At 53.1% G+C, this 15,581-nt stretch overlaps 1 protein-coding gene across 9 annotated transcripts in view; it reads left to right on the top strand.

The window, feature by feature from the left end:
* Nucleotides 1–15,581, top strand: part of baz (par-3 family cell polarity regulator) — a 248,899-nt gene that overhangs the window by 121,708 nt on the left and 111,610 nt on the right. For 3 of the 9 annotated variants that reach the window (XM_065431629.2, XM_065431630.2, XM_070531904.1), the window contains exon 1: nucleotides 11,811–15,461. The exons of 2 other annotated variants lie outside the window; for them this stretch is intronic. In XM_065431629.2, coding sequence (XP_065287701.1) covers nucleotides 15,339–15,461 — 123 coding nt within the window. In that variant the 5' untranslated portion in view covers nucleotides 11,811–15,338. Of the gene's footprint in view, nucleotides 1–11,808; nucleotides 15,462–15,581 lie in introns of those variants that run through there. 4 more of the 9 variants (XM_070531900.1, XM_065431624.2, XM_070531902.1 and 1 more) reach the window with 3 other exon arrangements.

A 15,581-nucleotide genomic window follows, 5' to 3' on the forward strand; every position in this document is an offset into this window, starting at 1 on the left:
CCGGCTTCCGTCGCGGCTATCGCGATTGCGACTTGCATCCAGGGCGCCCGCCGCGACAAGATGGCGCGGGCGACACGCGCAGCCTAGATGCACAGCCGCAGATATATGCTACAAACTGTCGTTGAGCAGCAGTCGCAGTAGTTGGATAGAAGTGGGGGGGAGGGGGGTGATGTCTGGGACAATGCCGGCGGACCGATATGCATTTCATTGTGTCTGTTCCCCCCGCCGTTCGTCTGCGCGATGTACGTTCGTTTCTTATGCCGTCGGCGCCTTCGAGACGTGTAGACACTGAGTGTACGGTATAAACAAGCAAACAAAAAAATGATGTGGGAGGCCCGGCCGTTGCGCCTGTTCTCCAAACCTCGATAAGTATCGGCGGCGGACTGGGAACAGACGACGGCTTCGCCGGAGGCGCTGGCGCGGCGCATACACGCACTCCGTATGCGCCCGCCGAGACAGCCGCGGTAGACGGCGGCGGCGGCGGTAATGAATTGGAAACGGTTGGGAAAGGCAGCGGGCCTCGGTTGTCTCTTGATGCTCTTTCTTGGTGCGTGCGAGTGGCGCGCGCTGACCGAAAGTGGGTGAAGCCTTTGTGCCTACGGAAAAAAGAAAAGAAGCCCTGCTTCTCGCCTCTGGCTGCTCTCATCTGCGCCGTTTTCGCATTTGGAGCGCCGTCCAAAGGGCTGCAGCAGCGTGCCCACTGCGTAGCGTACCACGTGCTGTGCAGGCGAGTGCGCGAGCACAAATTGTCAGAGCGAAAAAAAAACACAGACACAAACAAGACGTAAAGTAAATAATGCTCCACTGTTCGCTAACGCGAAATGCGCACTTTACGCTGACAGCTTCGTGTAGTTCAATGCGCCGAGGCATCGGAGAAATTTGTATACTGTCCGAAATAACGTCGCAGTAGTTTTTCAGTAAGCCCGCGCTGGTGCGTTGGTGTCATGTCCTGCGGTGTGTGCAAGAAGCGTGGCTGTCGCGCTTGTCCACTGGCCGACGCAGCAACGCCATGCGGTTCCAGCTTTAAGTAACGCAGGACTTTGCATGCGCGATTGGCGACTGGTCTTCTCTCATATTTTACCTTCTGACGCTGAAGATATTGTCCGTGTAGTTTCCGTATTCACTGCAGTGACCGGCCCTATACTGTCCGTGACCTGTACTGTGTGTCCTGCTTCATCGTTTGAGATTTGTCATTTTGCCCTTTCTTTCCTCTTTCCTCCCCTTCGTGCTATCTTCCATTTCTGCGATTTTGTCTCCACCTGCCTTAAGAGTAAGTAGGCGTTGTGCCACTTCCGGTGGCACTTGTCAGCCTGTTCCTCGCTTTGCCTTTCCTCTCAAGTCTATATACGTTTTCAAATCAAATAATAATAAAAAATCGGCAGCACGTTACACTTCTGTGACACGTGAAGGCTAAAGCCTGCTTGCACACGTGGTAGATCATTAAGTTCTTGCAAGACGTAACGAGCCGAGGTGGGAAGTAACCGTATTTGCACTCTAGGTCGACCTCCTCAACGACCCATGCGGGCACCAAATGCACTCCCTAGAGGTTATTTCGTTCTTTCTTTCCTTCTGTCTTCCTTTCCGTCATTCTTTCTTTCGTTCTGTCTTCCTTTCCGTCTTTCTTTCGTTTCTTCATTCATAATCAGCCATTGCATCTCTCCATCACACTTCCGCGGCGTGCTGCTGTTTCTGGTGCACTTTCTCTCCCCCTACTTTCATTCCCTACCCCCTGTGCAGCGCGGTTGAGGTGTCCTCTGCTGAGAGACAGTTACTGCGCTGCACTTTACCCCAACCTTTCCTTCCCATCATCAAGAATCTCCTTCTCTCTCTCTCTCTCTCTTTGCTTGCTTACGGGGGTATGAGCCATTCCTGATGATGATATTTTTTTTGTCTCACTGGAGTAGACGCTGCCTTTTCGGGTATGAGCCATCGCAACGAACCACTTATAGCTTTCGCATTAATAATTATTTCGCGTCGTGTACACATCACCAGTAAGCGGCTGTTGCACGCTCGCCTCGTCGACTTCGTTTCTTAGTCGATCGAGAGCAATAATAATCAAAACCTATAATACGTGCACTGTGCGGGTGGGGCTGTGCGATGTTCTGTGTACACACATTTATTATGCTTGGTTCATAAACTTCGCAGCGAGATTGCGGCGTAACCACACCAAATAAACGTGGCTGAACAGTCTCTTTCTACCGTCCCATTATTATTCCCGAGTAAGGTTATCACCTCGCTAATCCTATAGCTTTCACTCACCCATCCGAGTCTAAATTGCGCGTCCCCGTGCCTTTATGCAATATTACATGTGAATGACGCCACGCTCGGTCGCAGCCGTGTGGCTACATAAAGGACCGTTTGTAGTGCGTGCTTGCGCGCTGGGCCATCTGCATTTTTTCTGTGCCTCCCCGCGGTAAGGAATTCGCTTAGCGAGGGTGGAAGATGATCGGCACGCATCGTGAACGAGCGTGTCACGACAGGAGGCCGCGTGTGGTCGTTCCACGCGGGCGCTGAATAACGCTCACTCCTGGAGGTGAGCTCCTTGTAATGGCGCTGGTATGCGCGTATGCGGGAAGTCGAATCGGCGCTGAGTGGGTCGAGGGAATCCCGTTCCTGACGTCACGCGTCTTAGTTGTCGGTGTTTGTGTCCGTGTGACCGTTGTGTTTATGTGCACCGCATGGACGCTGTCTAAGCCTTCGTATTGTTCCTGAGGGGGCCGACAGTATACTGGCTATGTATGTATGTATGTATGTATGTATGTATGTATGTATGTATGTATGTATGTATGTATGTATGTATGTATGTATGTATGTATGTATGTATGTATGTATGTATGTATGTATGTATGTATGTATACACGAGGAAAAGGGAAATTTCCGAGGGGCCCGGTTTCTATTAGTCATATCATAAGACGCATATATGCACTTGCATCCCCAGGTACGGCTTGGGGTGCAAGTTTTTTTTCGTTACCTGTTAGTGTTGCTAGACTGTTGTGCAGTTTAACTGCCACATTTAAAGACTGAAACAGCAAATTTTTCTACCGCACCGAACGCATTCGCGTTTTGCCATCTTGCCGTGGGACGCGTACTGCTTAACATACAAGGCGTAATTCAAGCTGCTAGTTGACACTGTGTGCATATATGTGGCGCCTTCGCATACTGTGTGACAACAACAAGACAGTACTGTATCGTTGTTTTTTTCGCTCCATCTCTGGCACGCCCCTCTCCGTTCCCCAGTGCCGGGTAGAAAATCGGAGATATTTCCTATAGTTAACATCCCTGTCTTTATCTCGTTTTTCTTTCACGCTCTCTCTCAAGCTCGAAAATTGGATGTCATGTCCCGTTAACGCTTTATTCATTCCAGGATACGAGGCCCACGGTGACATCCTTATAGCGGCTGACACTACGTATCCAGGAAAAGCAGGGTGTTTTGTGGAAGATCGACAGTTGCTAACGCTAAAGTTCCCCGACCGCTTTGTCCAGTGTGTATGCTGGACCGGCAGGGCAGCTTGTCGGAGATTATCGGCGCATTCAGATGACTCCGAGCGATAATTAAGCTAATTTCAATAGAAAGCTTGCCCTCGGCCTAAGTGATTCCTGCTCATCTGATAAATTTTTTTTTTTACCTTCTGTGCGCGCGATTTTCGCGGCAATTATGTCACTCGTCAGTAAGTTAATTTGGCCAGGCCAATCTGAAAAGTATAGAGTCGTTTGATTTCCAGCTAACAGATCCTTGTGCAGAACCTTTGCAGCTGACATATCCTTTTGTATAAATTTACGGGAATGCCGATGACTCGTCGAGAAATGCACAACACTGTTCAGGTGGCCGGCGCTCTTTGGCCAGAATCGGCATTTGCGCCATAAAACCTCGATCAATCAATCAATCAATCAATCAATCAATCAATCAATCAATCAATCAATCAATCAATCAATCAATCAATCAATCAGTACTGGTTAGGAATGATGATTGTACGATATGGTCTACCTGATTAGCATTCCATAATCACTTAAATTACAGTTGAGATATGTGATTAAGTCCTGTAGATTATCATTTTACGCGTGGATGTATGCCTAATCCATGATGTCAGTCACTATTTTTGTGGTGCAGTCAAAAAAGTATGATATTTATAATGCATTTATTACCGCTTCGGTTACATTTATTACCGTGTTCTCTGCATTCCTTGCAGCCCAGTAATGGGGGTTATGGGGAGTCGTTCAGGATTTCCGGACATTTTACCAAATTCGCTTCTTTGCGTTTCCTCTTTTGTTGTTGCAGAAAGAAACGCCAGCACGTGTAAGTTTATATGCGCGTAAGTACTGTTAATTGCGACGGTGTGTGTTCTCTAACCGGTGCACAGCGCGCAGACACTGCACAAGCACGCGCACACGTACTGTTAAATTGTACTTGTCGAGAATTTCGTTTAGCCTTCCGCTCCTGAAGCACTGCAGTGGCTATCACAAATTACCCAACAAGAGCCCCTCCCGCCCTGCTGCCATCGTTTAAAACAGACGGCGTATCACGTGGTCGGGCGTGTACTCGCCGCGTGACGCCTCTGTCTCCCGCATTCTACTCATTGATTTCATCGGCGCACCTTCGACGCGTTCTTCGAGGAAGCGCTTTGGCAGCTTGCTCCTCAAACGCCTTAAAAGAAAGGCGCTTGGACTTTCGTTCGAAGGCCACGCGAGAGAAGGCCGGGCGCGGGTCTGCGGCTTCGAACTGCGCCGCACACGAAAATGCATAATCGCCGAAGCTTCACAATAGGCCCGTTCGTTGTTTTTCAAATGGCGCGCACCTATGGTAGGTTTGTCGTGTTCTTCTCTTGCTCTTTTTTTTTGTATTCGCCCGCGAGGATTATGAGGCAATGCGTTGGGCGTGGCTGTTGTGATGTTCCTCTCGTTGGCACCGGTCCCTGTCGCTGCGCGAAGTGACGCCATGGGCAATGCGCCCGTGCGTGTGTGGTACGTTCGAAATGCCCGTGTGTCAACGATGGGGGGGGAAGCGAGGGGGAGTGGGGGGGGGGGTGTAGACGCGGCACGTGATCACGTCTCGTCAGAGCTGCGGACGAAGTCGCGCGTCCCGAGATTTCAACCACCTTTCCAACGATAGCTTTCTGGGCGTTGCCATGATGTCCCCTGGACTGCTGCGAACGGTACGTAAGCACCGGCTTGTAAGCACTAAGGGCAGCGGCAGCACGACTGCTTTATACAGTCCAGAGAGGGTTATCCTCGCACACCGATGGAAGCAAGAGTCCTGTGGAGAAACCCACTTTCTTTCTCCTCCACATTGTTATTTCGGTTGTTCTTAACGCTGTACTCTTTTCTCGAAGCTTATGTCTTGGTATCACCACGTGTAACAGCTGTGCAACCGCTTGCTTAAAGATCTAGGATATCTGCAACTATGCCATACGTTCGACCCTTCTTAACACGAGGCTCCTCACTTATATATAAACTCCCATTCGCCCTGTTCTCGTTCATGGCTCGGCTGTACGGTATCCACAGAAAAAAAAAAATCTGATAACGACAAGATTTAATTTGTCTAGAAGAAAGCCGTGTGCACTATTTATCATCGCTACGACAGGTATCTTTGTGCCTAGCTGCCATCTTTGCAATCTTTAGCTTGCCAAATATCTCTATCCGTTGCCACGTTTAATCGTTACCTTGCTACTCTCTCCAATTTGCCCTGCGGGAATGCCGTCCATCCATAACCATCGAAAGTGTGCAAAGTATACATGGAGGAAGATATCGCTTTAAAGCAGGGTACTGAGGAGCGATTAAGAAGATAGACAGTATACGTAGGACGTGACTATATACATGTTCGAGTCTGGAGGGCCAATTCACAACCTTGAATCTAGCCATGTGTCAAATAAATAAATAAATAAATAAAGTCGACCAATCTAAGAATGCCTTGATGGCCGGCTTAGTTGATATAATGTCTTGCCAAGGGCCCACCTAGCACTTCCTCGCTCAACGGCCTGCTGGCAACTTGCGCTAACAAAGAGGTCCATGCCTGCCGTTCACAGTCATATTGGGGACTGCGCTCCGCTGTTTCAGGCTCTTTGCACGAGCCTATAAGTGATGTGAACTATACATATCGCGTGTCTGGTGGTACTGTCTATATAGAAACCAGAAACTATATATAGCCTGGTGGTCATCTCCTCTTCATCCGTCTCTCTCGTTTCACATCATCATCATTATCACGTTTTATGTTCACTGCAGAACGAATGCTTCTCCCAATGATCTCCCATTATACCCTGCCTTGCTTCGTTTGAGCGTTATACCCTGCCTCGCTTCGTTTGAGATGGGACTTGGAGATGTACTATATGCCTAAATAAACCGCAGTCGTGCAAGCACGATGCTGCGCGGTTGCGTCCTCCGGGCGGCGACGAGCAGAACGGCGTTGCATCCAGGCTGTTACGCAAGGTTGCGGCGATTCTCCTGCGGTGTGAAGGCAGGCGGCGCTGCCGCCCTTGAAGCGATTCGCCCTGGTACCAGCGGCGCGCACTCAGACCTGACTGCAGTGCCTATACTCAAGCACTCGCTGTGCCAACGAGTCCCGACCTACATTTACAGGGGCTCCACGTGTATAATGACAATCACCGCTGCGGAGGCAACGCCTCCGGGTGTATTACTTCTTTTTTTTTTCCTTTTGGGCTGTCCTCGTAGAAACTATGGTTACTTCTTTTTATGGCCTATACTCTTTACGTTTCCCGGTCACTGCCCTCATTTTGCTTCTCGTGCTCGTTTGGGCAGCGGCCGCACCGGTCGTCGGCGTTTATATATTCGCTGATGGGTGGGATCGGTCAGTCTATATGCTCTGCCTTGATGCCCGCGCTCTGGGGACGCGCGCACCGGGGCACGCTAGGTCAGTCCGGGGTGAAATCTCTCATGCTCTTTGTTTTCATGGGCGTCTCGCCTTCTTCCTTGGTTGGTCGCTGTAAGCTGAACACGCAGACCGCAGGCGCTACTAAGTTGACACGCGTATACGCTTTCCCCTGGCCTTTCGTTGATATACTTGTGTATACGTGAGTGTATATATATATATATATATATATATATATATATATATATATATATATATATATATATATATATATATATATATATATATATATATATATATATATATATATATATGTATGTATGTATGTATGTAGATAGTGGTCAGCGTGTAGAAATTAAAGCTTATTAAACTGTGACTCGGTTGGCAGCCCCGTCTGCATGGGGACATTTTCATTCGAGGGACGCATTATTGAAGTTTCGAGCAAGTCGCCTTACTATACAGTGGTTCATTTTCGTGTTGTCTGCACCGTCTTCTCTCACTATCGTTCGTGCTTGTCACAAAGCGTGGATCGGGCTCGGGGCATCCCAATTTTGGCTCTGCATTCTAGCATGACAGGAATAGCTTTCGACTGAAGCAGCGTAAATGTACTGCATTCAGCGTACATAGAGAATAGGTTTCCTTATGAAAATAACACGAGCCGCTGCGATTTATCAGTGTCCGTGGCGTTATGCTGCCGAGCAGAAATGAAGTCGTGTATAGTGTAGTCAAATTTATCCAGGGCCATCTCCCCTGCTACGGCTTGGGAAATTGAACTCCACTCTGAGTTGATCGCGCGCATGCCCGTTTTCAAATTGAGAGCGGCGTATACGAAAATATTGAAGCGGGTGAGGCTGATGCTCAGAGAAGTGCGGCAGACGCAGCGCGCTGTCTCGCCCATTCATGCATATACGTGACAGGTGCCTAAAGGGGCGCTTGAACTTTTGACAGCAGCCGCGCGTATAGACGGCACAGTCGCACTGCATGGCTGTCGCTCTTCGCAGTCGCCGTCGGCGGCCTGCAGTATGTGCATGCTCTCCCGAGCAGCACACTGCGAAACGGTGTCGATAGCTGTTTGACCTGCGGGCGGGCGCGGACGGAGCGCGGCGCACCGCTCTGGGCCAGCGGGCCTCTTTCCGTCGCCTCCCACTTGACCTGCGTCGCAGCTCGAGGTCGTCGACCCTGCAACGGGCGTGCTTGTCTCGTTCTTTCATTTATCCAAGCACCTGCCTGTCTTCTTGCATGCAGCCGCTTTGGAAGCCTGCATGCAGCCTTATATAGCGCCGCTGGCAGATTCAGGCACGCCGGCAGCAACCACGTCGCGGTGGACACGTGAGCTGGCCGCAGCAACAATCGCCACCTCGTTTCTGGAAAAAAGAAAAAAGAAGTCCGAGTTTTGCCCCAAAAGCCGAAGTATCGATTGCGGTAGCAGATTAGTAAACAGCTATACGAAATATGGATTGTAGTTTTATCGGCCGTATAAACTTTGAAACATGCGCTTAATTACTGACTGAATGAACAAGCATGGTGTCGTCCCGCACAGGCAAGCATGAACACATCACACTAAATAAGTGCGGTCACTCTCTGTCAAAATGCTGTCGTTGCAAGCGCGGTGGCAGCAGCGAGCGAAGTGACCTTCGTGTTGTCCATTGCTTGAACCCAAACAGCGGCGAGAAAAAGCACGCTCAAAAGTACGAGCCGTCTGCAGTTCGCTTTGAAGCGGCGCGCTAGAGCGCGCGCTGACACGCAAAATATACGTAGTTGCTAGCGGTCTAGAAGCCCCCCCCCCCCCTCTCCCTTCCTTCCGCGGTGCCTCCCCACATCCCTCCCTCTCGCTAGCGATGAGCCGCGATCGTCCTGTCGCGAAATACGCAGTTGCTGCCTGAGCCCAACGCCGCTGCCCCCCCCCCCCCCCCCCTACGGCCTTTCGCGCGACGGAAGACGGCGCGTTTGCTCCCCGCTTTCCTCCTTTGCGCGTGCCAAATTGAGCCGCGATCCTCGTCTCCCTTCGCGTGCTTTCACTTGCACTATGCGGCGTGCGGCGACGGTGTTCTCGCCCTTGGACTTTAAACGGAACATCGCGTCGACGGCGATAGCAAAAATGCGCCTGAAGTGTTCATATAATTGCTATCGCAAAAATAAAGAAGTTAATATTCAGCGCGAGTCGCGCTGTCTCTTCACGTGACACACTTTGCTTTGTTTATAACATGTATTTTGTGAACAACCGTCTTGATATGTACGTCGAATCGCGAACTGTGCTAAGCGCATAACTACGAGGGCGAATCGGAGTCTTTGCCCCTATCTTTTTTTTTTTAGCCATATGTTAAGTCCATTCCCAGCGGTGGCCCTTTGTTGGACCGGACCACCCTTATTGCCGGTATTTGCGCGGCACGGCGCTGCTCTCAGTTATTGAAGATGACGGTTGTGTTTCGCACGTCCACGGCGTGCGAGCAACGAAGTGTGAATTTGTTTTCTATAGAGCAAGAGGCGAACGCCCATCGAAATACACAGGGAAGTGCAGCCCACGTACAGTGAAAGGTGCCTCGCTTTGAGAAGTGTGAGGTGGTGGACAGCGATTCACGTGCTACGATGAAGCCAAGTAAGCAGTCCGGCGGTGGTTCCAGTCAGCCGGACGAATTCTACCACAGGGGCACCACAATTTTATTGCTGCGATGGGACAAATGTCTGAACCGGTGTGGGGGTTATGTGAAAAAATACAGCGAGCTCTCACTTGAGTGAACTTCAAAGGACCCAAGGAAATATGTCACTAAAATGAATATTCACTAAAACATGGAACAGCATAGGGCACAGCAGGCATCGAGTCAAAAGTGTGAAATGCAATCTATGGAGTTATGTACGTCAATATATACGAAGTGCGTAACAGTTACCTTACTGCCTATCTCATTTTGAAATATATATATATATATATATATATATATATATATATATATATATATATATATATAATATAATTTTCATTTGCACTGATACTCTTAAAGCGTAAGAAGTAACAAAGCTGTCTACAGGGTCTGTGTTCTTGTGCACTTCCTCTGACATAGCTTGTACGTTGCTGAGACATGAAGTCTTGCAGCTTTCCAGGTCATCCTACAGCCTCGGCTTTGAATCTTCCTCTGACATTGCACTCCTTGTCGCACTCTTCTTCTTCGGGATGAACACCGGAAACTATTTCCAAATCTGATGGTTCAGCACGGGTAACGAGCTCACTTTCACACTGCACATAGCCACCGCTGGAGGGGCGATTTGGGGGCGGCGGGCATAGGCTACGCCAGCGCTGCAGAGAGAAAAACGTTGCGGCACCAATAATACCAAACCCGAGTGCGGAGCAATGGGAAGGAATGCTCTCCAGCGACCGTCAGGACGTCCAACTGGGGCTTATCCGACGGGCCCAGCTGGCAGCGGCATCCAGCGGAGCCCTGGACTAGGGGCAGACGGCCATTGCCAAGATGGAGGACACCATCTGACTCCGCGAAATTCATAAAATTTTCTAGAGCTCAATAAACGTTTTTCCTCCTCCTCCTCCTCGTTGAAATGATCTCAAAAATTAACCCGGATCCACTGACCAAGTTCGTTCAAACAAAATATTCGCTGTTCAGAAATTCGTTTAGCTGAAACATTTTTGCATAGAATGCATAGGAAAGCCGCCGGGGATTTTCTAAAGGTTCGTTATTCTGAAATATTCGTTAAACCGACGGTCGTAAAACTGAGAGTTTACTGTAGTGTAAGGTACGTAGCATAGTACGTGTATCTGTATTACCTGTATATACCTAATTTTGGCTAATAAAAAATGGGAAGAAAGACTTTCTGATTCGCCGTAGTATATATTAACCGGGCGTATATAACTGCGCCGTCTGGTTAACCTCCCTGCATTTGTTTCTTTCTCTCTCTCTCTCTCTCTGGGCTACGATCGCATGTGCTTATCGCGTGCGTGTTTACATGCACACAACGTTACGTATTTATATGCGTAGCGTATAGCGTGTAGTTAATTAGCCAATATGAATTTTCCGCGAGTTTGCCCCTTTCGTTCCCCTTTTGGTCTTGATGCTTTCTTTTAGGCTTCGTGTTCCGTAAAGGGAACCCGGAGCTGTGGCGTGACGTGTGGCGACTGAAAGCTTCCGGCAGCGCGTGATCGCAGCGTAGCGACATTATGCCAATACCTTGTTTTGCGGAATGCCATCCAGTATCCTTCTTTCGGGTCCTCCCTCAATGCATGCGGGACGCTTATATCTAGTTATCTGTATGCACTGACGCCTTCGAAGTCGTGTTAGCGTTCGTGGCTTTCGCGCACTCTTCGTCCAGGCACGTTCGACTGGCACATCACTGTCGTCCGTCTGCGGTTTCCGCTTCAGGTCGTTGCGTCCATCAGTGAAGAGCGCGCCAAGATTTTCTTTGGTTTCTGTCACTCTGCTCTGAAGAAGAGAGAGTACCATGATAGACGCGTGGGGGGCCAGTCGTCTCGTTTGATACCGAGGCCGAAGGGGAGAATGACCACCTGGCACCTCCCCGCATCTGATGCATGCCTCTGCCGCCTCTCTTCGCGCGATGGGAGCGTGTCCTCTGCTCGCGTCCCGTCCCGCTCGCTTCGAGCGGACTGTCCGTGGCCGCGCTTCTTTCGGACGAGGCCGTTGGCGGCGGCTTTGGTATGCACTGCGTGGGCTGCGTGTGATGGACGTCTCGCACCGGCGGTACGCTGCTTGTCTGGTGCCGCTATGTGCGCTCCATCGCGCCGTACGCTGTTATATCCGTCTGCGCGAAAGAAACTAAAGAGAACGAGAGATATGGAAAGAGAGAATAACTGTTGTGCGTGCGTGTGTATGAGAGCGGGCGCGCGTGCCTCCAGCGCATTCCTGGCGTGTCTGCTCGGCGCAACAGGTTTTTTTCTGCGGCTCCTTTTCCTCCTCCTCGTCGTCGACGTCGCCGTTGCCGCTAGCGTTGGACGAGTGCTCGCGCCGCGCCAGATGACGGGATCGCTTCGCCGTGGAGCGCGCGCGCTGGCGGCGGTGGAGTTGCTCGTCGCTGTTTCGCTCGAGCCGCTAGCGCCGCTGGCCCGAGTCGTTAGTTCCAGTAACCTGGTTCCTCGCTGCCGCCGCTGGATCGACGTCGGCGGGGCTTCTTTCTCGCCCGCCGACGCCGCGGCGAGGACGCATGCCCGCCGGGGCTTCGTCTTCCACGGCCGACTGCGTGCCGGCGTACTGCGCGCCGCGCGTGAACTGGCGCCGTGATGGCACCGCCGGCCCAGCCGCTGACTAGTCGCGCCTTCCTGGTGTGTGTGTGTGTGTGAGCGTGTGCCTTCCACTTGGGTAGCCCAGCCGCGGCTCCCCGAGTACCGTTACCCGCCGTTCAGCCGTGCCCCGAAGTCTGGCCATTTGACTTGGATGCGTCGATTGCCGTTCCCGTAAATTCGGCGTCGTCCGTGACTTGCGACCTGAACATCGCGGCGAAGACAGTAGCCGACGCTGACGTCGCCATCGGTTTTGGGTGAAGCGCATCCTCGGGAGAAGCTCGTCCCGCGTCAGACACGCACGCGCCCTGGCGCGCGGATGTTGGCACTGCCACCGACTGCGCCGTTGGAACCGAGCGTCGTCGTTCAGCGTCCCGAGGCCAGCTGACTTCCGCCGCGCATAAAACGCCCGCGAGCGCTCGCCCTCTCTCGCGCGTTGTGTGTGTGTGCGTCTGCGCGCAGCGCGGTGGCGCACGAGCTGTTGCTGCTGTCGCGGCGACCGGCGCTCGTTTGTCCGTGCGCGAGTCCGCGTGTGCTGTGTGTGTCGTCGTGTCCCCGCTTGACGTGCGGTCAGAGTGTGGCGTCGCGCCAAAGGCATCGAACCCTCAGCGTCCAGGTGTGCACTGCACCGAAGACGTCGGGACTGTTTCGGAGGCGCGGCGTGACGCGCCCCTTCTGCCTGTTTGCGCTTGGCGGGCTCGTCACCTGTTTTCTTCTTTTTGTCGGCCGCGGAGCAGCTGACAGCCCTCGCGCGTCAAGTGTGGTGTAGCGAAACGGCGGCCCCATTTCTGTGTGCGTGCACACAGCCGCTGGGGTTCGCGCTGCCTCGGCTCCGTATAGGACGAAGCGGTGGCGGCGGCTGCCGAAAGTTTCGTACAAGTCTGCGCGTATACTCGCTGGCAATGGACTCATTGGCCGAGTGGAGGCTTAAACTGCGGGGACGTACCTCAACAATTTGCCGCTGCCTTCCGTGACACCGTCGTCTCAGAGCTTGCAATTTAGCATCGAGGAGATGTACACGTCGCCTTGCCTCTTATCCTGAAGCCGTTAGTGCAAGAACGAAACTTTGCGAATACACGCCGTCGCCTCCTTATCTGCGATCGCGCGTTGTTGGGAGCTGTCAACCTCTCCTCTGTCATCGCTATATAGCATTCATTTCTCTAGTGCCTAACTCCTCCTGCTGGCAGAAGTTCCCACACAGAGTTGGAACAGAGCTCGCAGTATAAGCTCAACAAGTTCAAAATCGACCGCGACGCGCACTCTTCCTTTCCCGGAATCGGATACGACGGCGATCGGTGTCGGCTTCGGCCGCCGCTTATGATGTTCTCTGCGCTCCCTCTCTCGGGAAGGAGGCCGTACGAGAGCAGTAGCGATACGGCCAGACGGTGAGGAATGGCGGTCTTTGCTGGTGTTCTTTTTTTCTCGCGCGCGGGAGGAAACCGGCAGGAGAAAAACTAGACGCTCCTGGAAGCTTCCGTTTGCGACCGTGTGTGTGTGTATGTGCACGTAGTCTAGCTCTACTGCTCTAGACTGCCCGTCCACAGCCGCCGCCGCCGACTCCTGGCCGACGGGCCGGAAGCGGGCGGAGAGGCGTACTCAGTGGAGCAATAGACGGGCACGAAAGAAGAATCCCCAAGCGCAACGGTCGTCGCGAAACGCGATCTGCACCACCTTCTCTGCAGAGAAGAGGGACGGACCGACGATCAGAAAGGAAGACAGCGCCGAGAGAGAGAAGCGCGCTCCGTGCCGTATCCCCCTTCCCGGCTTGCGACCTACCGTTCTTGGAGCCTCCCTTATCGAACTGTCCGCGCGAGAAAGAAGTAAAACCTAGCCGTCTCTTCAAGTGGCCCTTCTCTGCATGCAGCGGCAGCGGTGCGTGGTTTCGGCCGAGCAGTGCTTTCAGCCGTAACGTGTCGACGACGGACGACCTGTGGCGGCGACTGGACGGACGTCCTCTCTCTCCTCTCTGCCGCCGCCGCCGCCTCATCGCCGCGTGTGATTGATAAGCGCGGTCGACCGCCGCCGCCTAAAGTGGGCGGGTTCCGCTACGGGCGCCGCCGTGTGTGCTTGCTGTGGCGACGACGCACCGACGCGCGGTCGCGCATACCTATCTTCGCGTCTCACCGGTCTGTCGCGGATGCACGGTACTCCTTTGCGCTAACCACCTGCCCTGCGCGCTGCCACACGATCCACCGTTGCCCGAGCCCGGCCCGGCGCTCGCGCACTGCATATACCGTCGCGGGTGTCAGGTGCGAGCAAGAGTCCACGGGCTCTCGACAAGTCCCCTGTTTCCAGGCTCGCGCTTCTCTCGCTGAGCGGGAGCGTTCCCGTGGCCACTCGGTTGACGAGGCAGGGGTGAGGTGACGCCGTGCGGACTTCTTTCGCTTCGAAGACCCCATTGGGGGCCCATTACCCCGCTCTCCCGCCGTTGCACCTTCTTGAAGAGGAACGCTTTGAACGGACCTGATCGCAGCCCGTTTGATTCACGCTGAACAGTGTATTGTCGTGAGGCCTGCCATTCCGAACTTAGCTCCTATTCGTTTGGCTCGGCGCAACCTCTTGTGGCACCGAGGGCTTTAATTGGGGAGAGCGATTCTCACCTTTTCTGTGCGAGCGTGCTCCGAAAACGACATCAAGAGTGACCGAGAGAAGTTGGACGGACATCGGATCTTCTTTGTCTAGAAGGTCTGACCTGGATCTATATTGTTCGCGCGGTCGTCGCAGCCGTCATCGCACGTGTGCTTCGAGTGCTTCGCCTGCAGGGGTAAGTCCCCGCCTTGGAGCTACAGCTCATCGCGGAGACGGCGAAATCGCTCATTGTCCTCGAAGTGCGGCGTCGCGCTGCCCTGCTCTTCTTCTTCGCCGCGAACTCTTCATCCCTGGAGGCAGCTCGGCGGGCGTCGCAGTTTTGTTCGCCACACCGTGCGAGCAGCGAAGCACTGCCTGTGTGCAGTGCACGCGTGGGCGTCAACCCTCTTCGGACCCCGTCGCCTCCTAGATCGCCTCCGTCACCTTGTGCCTCGGAGTATCGTTTCTCCCTTCTTTCGTTTATTTTCCCCCCGTTTTGCGTATTTAGCGCCACTGTTCTCATTCTCCGCTGTGATTGCGGTAGCCGGCTCTTGCTGTACTGCCGCGAGCGCTGCTGTGCGAACCGGAGTGAGGGAACCGCGTTCCCACAGGCCCCTAGCCGGAGTCGCGTCTCTTTGTGCGTGGGTGTTGTGCTGGTACGCTTCGTGGTAATATGGTGACGGTGCGGTGAGCGTGCGGGACCCGTCCGAAGCCATGTCTGAGCTGGTGGCCAGGGCCGCGAAGATCGCGGCGGGATGCCTGACTCGCCGCTCCAAGCGCTACGATTTGGCCAAGGTGCACGCCAGGGGATGCATCGCAGCCGCAGCCGCTCCTCAGGTATGGATTCCGCTCGCTGCTGCTACAGATGCTGTGTACGCGCTCGTGCTCGAGACGTCGCCGTGTGGCACGTCGCTAGCGCGCGCGCGCGCGCGGCCGCTTTGAATGTGCACGTATATA

The sequence above is a fragment of the Dermacentor albipictus genome, chromosome 1 (assembly GCF_038994185.2).
Source record: "Dermacentor albipictus isolate Rhodes 1998 colony chromosome 1, USDA_Dalb.pri_finalv2, whole genome shotgun sequence".
In the NCBI taxonomy this organism is placed as follows: Eukaryota; Metazoa; Arthropoda; class Arachnida; order Ixodida; family Ixodidae; genus Dermacentor; species Dermacentor albipictus.